A 6,197-nucleotide genomic window follows, 5' to 3' on the forward strand; every position below is an offset into this window, starting at 1 on the left:
GGCAGGTTGGTGTCTGGCAGCCGCTCAGGCTGTGCCGCCGGTGTCTGGGGATGGGGGGGAGGAAGGCTTACCTGCTGCTACTGCTGCTGCTTCCTCCTGCTCTGCGTGGAGCTCTTCTCCCCACCCCCGCGAGTATCACGGGTCCCCTTTCTTGTCTATATATCTAATAGCGGAGGCGCCCCCTGTGTGCGGATATCTAAATCTGCACATAGGGGGCACCTGGGGGGCAGGGAGATTTTCCTGCACACTTGGGGCAGTCCCCAGGTGTGCACAAAAATCTAAAAAGTTGAAAAAAATATAGGGGGGATATTTATGCGTGGGATAGAGCAGGTCGAGAAAGAAGTCCTTTTCTCCCTTTCTCACAAGACAAGAACTCGTGGGCACTCAATGAAATTGCTGACCAGTCGGGTTAGAATGGATAAAAGGAAGTCCTTCACCCAAAGAGTGATTAGCACATGGAATTCACTGCCACAGGAGGTGGTGGTGGCTACAAGCATGGACGGCTTCCAGAGTGAAATAGATAAGCATATGGAGCAGAGGTCCATCAGAGGCTGTTAGCCACAAGGTATAGGTAGGAACTCTCAGTCTTGGGCAGGTGATGCACTGTATTCTTGGTGCTTGGGGGGGGTGGTCAACAGTGGGAGGGCTTCTAGTGTCCCGGCCCCACTGGTGGACCTCCTGATGGCACCTGGTATTTCTGGCCACTGTGTGACACAGAGTGCTGGACTGGATGGGCCATTGGCCCGATCCAACATTGGCTTCTCTTCTGTTCTTATGACGGACCTCATTTGCTTTTCTTTTAAAAGCACACATGAATTACTGTGAGTGGGGAAATGGGCTCCCCGAAGTCACGATGATGGTCATACCTGATACAGGAGATTCTCTATTCCACGTTTGAGCTGGCTCTCCCTCAAACGTACGATCCCAGTTTGGATACCGAGCGACCGCTGTGCCATGAGACGAGGCCACTGTGGAGGCTGAGAGTTGGCAGAGTGGCAGGATGTAAAGCTTTTAAACAAATGAATCGGCGAGATATCGAGACAGCCTGGCTGAAGATGAAGTTCAATGTTGGGTATTAAATCCCTTTGCCGATTAATTACACGTAAGATTAACTTACTTCGTGGAGAAGGGAGGACGGACTGCGTCGAGTCCTTTCTGTATTGAGAGCAAACGAGATAAGCAGCGTAGGCAATCAATATATAAAATGGACTCCGGCGTCCTAGAGAGAGACCCGTTAAAACTATATAAAACTGTAACGCTTTTAAAAAACAGTTGTCTCTCACCTGGATAGCCCAGGCAAGCCTGATCTCGTCAGATCTTAGAAGCTAAGCAGGGCCGACCCTGGCAAGTACTTGGGTGGGAGACCTCCAGAGAATACCAGGGCTGGGAGGCAGAGGCAGGCAGTCATAAGCCACCTCTCTGAACGTCCTCCATGCCCCGGTAGGAGTCGCCAGAGGTCACCACGACATCCAGGAACTGGCACAAACACACTCACAAACACAATGCAAAAAAAACCACCCCCCAAAACAGTTATCTCTGTCACAAGCTAGCCAGCATGTTATTCCCATAGCACAGGGGTTCCCAAAGTAGGGAGAGCTAGTTTGGTGTACTGATTAAGAGTGTGGACTCTAATCTGGGAGAACCGGGTTTGATTCCCCTCTTCTCCACATGCAGCTGCTGGAGTGACCTTGGGTCAGTCATCAGTTCCCTCTGAGCTGTTCTCTCACGAGCAGTTCTCGAAAGAGCTCTCTCAGCCCCACCTACCTCACAGGGTGTCTGTTGGGGGGAGGGGAAGAGAAAGGAGTTTGTAAGCCACTCTGAGACTCCAAGTGAAGGACGGGGTATAAATCCAATCTCTTCTCCTCCTCCTCTTCTCCTCTTCCTCCTCTTCCCCCTTCTCCTTCTCTTCCTCCTGCTCTTCTACTCCTCCTCCTCTTCCTTTTCTTCGTCTTTTTCTACTCCTTCTCTTCTCCTTCTCCTCCTCCTCCTCCTCTTCCTCCTGCTCTTCTTCTCTTCCTCTTCTTCCTCCTCTTTCTTTTTCTCCTCCTCCTCCTCCTCTCCTTCTTCTGCTTCTCCTCCTCCTCCTCCTCCTTTGAGCCTGCAGGAACCTTTGGAATTATGACACATGGTGTTGGGCACATACACAATATGGCTGCCACAGGAGGCGGAACCAGTTGTAACATGGCTGCTGCAGAAAGCAGAGCCACACACAGAGGGGATGCCAAAGTGCAAGGGTAAAGAGGAGTAATTTTAAAAAACGCTTTGGGGGAAAAAGGAATGTGAGAAACTGAAATCATCACTGAGGCGGCAGTCCACACACAGAGGGGATGCCAAAGTGCAGGGGTAAAGAGGAGTAATTTTAAAAAATGCTTTTGGGGAAAAAGGAATGTAAGAAACTGAAATCATCACTGAGGCGGCAGTTATTTTATTCTGCACAGACAATCAGATCACCAGTGGTCAATCAGATGCTTGGCTGGTTAAGAGCCCTGTGTGGCCTCACCCGCTTCCTAAAAACGTTTGGTGGGCACCAGGAAAGATATCTGTGGACCCCATGGCACCCATAGGTGTCACATTGGGGACCCTTCCTATAGCAGATCAGGGGCGTGGCAGCTTATGGTCTTTTGCCTCCCAAAGCAGGCCCTGAGCATGTGAAATGGTATGGTATAACCCGATCTCATCAGATCTTGGAAGATAAACAGGATTGGTACTTGGTGTAGTGTTTAAGTGTGCAGACTCTAATCTGGAAGAACCGGGTTTGATTCCCCACTCCTCCACTTGCACCTGGCTGGATGACCTTGGGCAAGCTGTAGTTCTGATAAGAGCTGTTCTTGATAAAGAGCCGTTTCTGTCAGAGCTCTCTCAGACCCACCTACCTCACAGGGTGTCTGTTGTGGGGAGGGGAAGGGAAAGGAGTTTGTAAGCCGCTCTGGGACACCTTTGGGTAGTGAAGGGCGGGGTATAAATGCAATCTCTTCTTCTTCTTCTGGATGGGAGACCACCAAGGAAGACTCTGCAGAGGCAGGCCCTGGCAAACCACCTCTGCTTTGCATTTGCCTTCAAAGCCTCTTGCTGGGGTTACTTTAAGTCCTTTGTGTCTTCATGGCACTTATGTACATACGTATCACTGGCTCTGAAACGCAAGACCCTGTGGTCACATGGAAAAATGTCTCATGTAGCTGTCAGGACAGGTAATGCATTTCCTGATTTTTCCCCCCATGTTTTTCCCCCCCACAGGTTTCAGAACCTTCTGTGGTCTCGAAAAGCCTTTGTGGAGAGCGTGAAAGTCTACAACCAGAGCTACATCTACATGCCTGCCTTCTCCATGAAAGGGGGAACGGAGCCGTCGCTCCGGGTTTATTACACCCTAGCAGACATTGGTGCGAAGCAGACGGTGATCTTCGCTAACCCGAATTTTCTACGGGACACTGGAAAGTTCTGGAAGAGCAAAGGGATTCACGCCAAGCGGCTGTCGACGGGCCTCTTCTTGGTCAGTGCGGCCCTGGGTTTGTGTGAAGAAGTAACGATTTACGGCTTCTGGCCTTTTTCGATGGACCTGCATGGAAAATTTATCAGTCATCACTACTACGATAATGTCCTGCCAGATTCGGGATTCCACGCGATGCCAGAGGAATTCTTACAACTTTGGTTTCTTCACAAAAATGGAGTGTTGCGAATGCAGCTGGAACGGTGTGAGGACCCTGTATCTCACTCTGCCGCCTGAGAACCTCAGGGACGTTCTGAGGAAAATGCTTGCTCCACGTTCTAGAAAAAAATATTGCCTGAACAAGGGGGGTGGGGGAATTGACCCCTTGAATGGATCGCATGGACCATTCTGATAATAATTTTTCCATTGACAACTTGAAGAGAAACTGAGGAAGCGGCATCGTTAAAAAAAGCAGTGTTCTGTGAGCTTCTTGGTGAATTTTGTTCCGCAAAATGGTTGGATTGGATATGGCATTGCCAAAGTGTCGGACAAAGGGCATTCAAGGGTTTGGAGAAGCGTGGGTTTTAATAACAGTGCTGAATACTTCATTTTGCTCTGATTTAAGACTGATAACCTGTCCAACTGGGTACACATTTCTTTTGTTGGTTTCTAAAGTTGGATTGTGAGAGATGCCTGGTGTCACCCATTTTGGCTTCCCACCAAGAGTGTTACGAGTGGTCAAACGGTGCCAATTGTCTCTCTTTTTTTAAAAAAACTAATAACAGAGAACTGTTTTCGATAGTGGTATTCTACAGCGGTATGCTTGTAGCACTTAAAACAGGAAAACGTGTTGTTGTTTTTTTAAAGAAAAGGTGAATGTTTTTTTAGCGGGGGGGGGAAAGTATTTTATTTTTTAAGAAGTTGCCCGATTTTTCCACGTGCTGTAGAATGCAGTTGCTGTTCAGTTGTCGAGATTGTGTTTGATCAGAAAATCAACCCAAGTTTGCCCCTGAGATTCAGATCCGGGTGCAGTTCTGAGTTGGTTTTGTGTTATCGATATGTCGTTAAACCGGAATCTGCCTCTATGGCAGGCCCTGGGCGGTTGCCCCCGATTTCCATCGTAACTAAGATGGGTGAGTTTTGTGATGTCTGAAAATGACCTGCTGTGTTTGCCATACGGACCACATTCTACATTCCTTCTCATTCCAGGGGTCTCCAAGAAGCCCCCTTTGTCCACTTGGAGTCAGAGCTGACGTTCATCCTTTGGGAAGGGGCCCTGTGATTTGTATTAAGAGACCTCAAGTTCTCTCTCTGGCTCCTGTAGATAAAAGGATTTTGGGTAGACTCCTGAAGTCTTTCTCAGTCCTCCTGCCCGAAACCGTGCAGAGCCATTTCCAGCCGGAGTAGACAATAGATGGACCCAGGGCTATTTTGGGGCAGGAACACACAGGAACGGAGTTCCGGCCGGCTCCTGAGTTGGCCACACCCAGTAGGAACTTATTAGCATAATAGGCCACACCCAACAGCAGAAACTCATTAGGATTGGCTACAGTAGGCGTGTGTGGCCTAACATGCAAAGGAGTCCCTGCTACAAAAAAAAAAGGCCCTGGGTTTTAACAACAAACAAGGTAAACAGAATAAGAAGCAAAAGGTGGGTGTGGCTGGATGACCACGCTTCTGGCAACACGGGGCTGCGGCCTAATATGTTAATGAGCTGTGGTGTCAGGGTGTGGCATAATATGCTAATGAGTTTCAGCTTTTGGGTGTGGCCTATTATGCTAATGAGTGCCTGCTGGGCTTTTTCTACAAAAAAAGCCCTGGATGGACCAATGAATAATCTGACTCAGGAGGACAGCTTCATACATTCGATAGGGCAGCCAATGGTCCGCCAGTCCCGCCCATGTATGACTTCTGGCAGCTCATCAAGCCATTAGTAATGTAGCAGGGCTAGAAAAGGAACCTCTGCCCGAGCCCCTTGGAGAGCTGTACTAACAACCTTGGATTTAGGGTTGCCAACTCCAGATTGGGAAATCCCTGGAGATTTGGGGGTGGAGCCTGGGGAGAGCACGGTTTGAGGGGGGGGGCTCACCAGAGTGTATTGCCATGGAGACCACCCTCCAAAGCAGCCGTTTTCCGCAGAGCCAGTTTGGTGTAGTGCTTAGGAGCGCAGACTCTAATCTGGGAGAACCGGCTTTGATTCCCTGCTTCTCCGCATGCAGCTGCTGGCGTGACCTTGGGTCAGTCACAAGTTCTCTCAGAGCTGTTCTCTCAAGGGCTCACAGGGTGTCTGTTGTGGTGAGGGGGAGGGAAAGGAGTTTGTAAGCCGCTCTGAGACTCCTTCGGGTAGTGAAGGGCGGGGTATAAACCCAATCTCCTCTTCTTCTTCAGTTCTGGGAGATCTCCAAGCCCCACCTGAAAGCTGGCAACCCTAACCCCTGGGTCAGACGGCCGCTAAAAGACGGCTTCATTTGTGGTACACATCGCTTTTGAATTAACTTTTTTCCAACCCAGGTTGATGTTGCCTGATCTTGAGCCTGTTTTGTAGTCGCTCCTACCGTCTCCGTTCTTAAACAACCAGCATAACATATCCGATCATTTCTTTAAACCACTTGCTGTGAGTGTGCTAAGCCCAAGATTGGGGGATCCCTGATACCCGGAGGTTGCACTGATCACCGGTGGACACAAGCTACTACTTAACATCCCCTGCACCAGGGCTATTTTTGGGCAGGAACGCACAGGAACGGAGTTCCGGCTGGCTCCCAAGTTGGCCACA

General features: G+C 49.5%; 1 protein-coding gene across 1 annotated transcript in view; it reads left to right on the forward strand.

Annotated features, from left to right (window-relative positions):
* The window catches only part of LOC107105667 (alpha-N-acetylneuraminide alpha-2,8-sialyltransferase-like), an 8,636-nt gene extending 4,844 nt beyond the window's left edge, over positions 1–3,792 (forward strand). Inside the window, exon 3 of the mRNA XM_015405664.1 lies at positions 3,235–3,792. Coding sequence (XP_015261150.1) covers positions 3,235–3,721 — 487 coding nt within the window. The 3' untranslated portion in view covers positions 3,722–3,792. The remainder of the gene's footprint in view (positions 1–3,234) is intronic.
* Positions 3,793–6,197: the final 2,405 nt, after the last annotated feature.

This window comes from Gekko japonicus, unplaced genomic scaffold (assembly GCF_001447785.1).
Source record: "Gekko japonicus isolate JY-2015 unplaced genomic scaffold, Gekko_japonicus_V1.1 scaffold4973, whole genome shotgun sequence".
NCBI lineage: Eukaryota > Metazoa > Chordata > Lepidosauria > Squamata > Gekkonidae > Gekko > Gekko japonicus.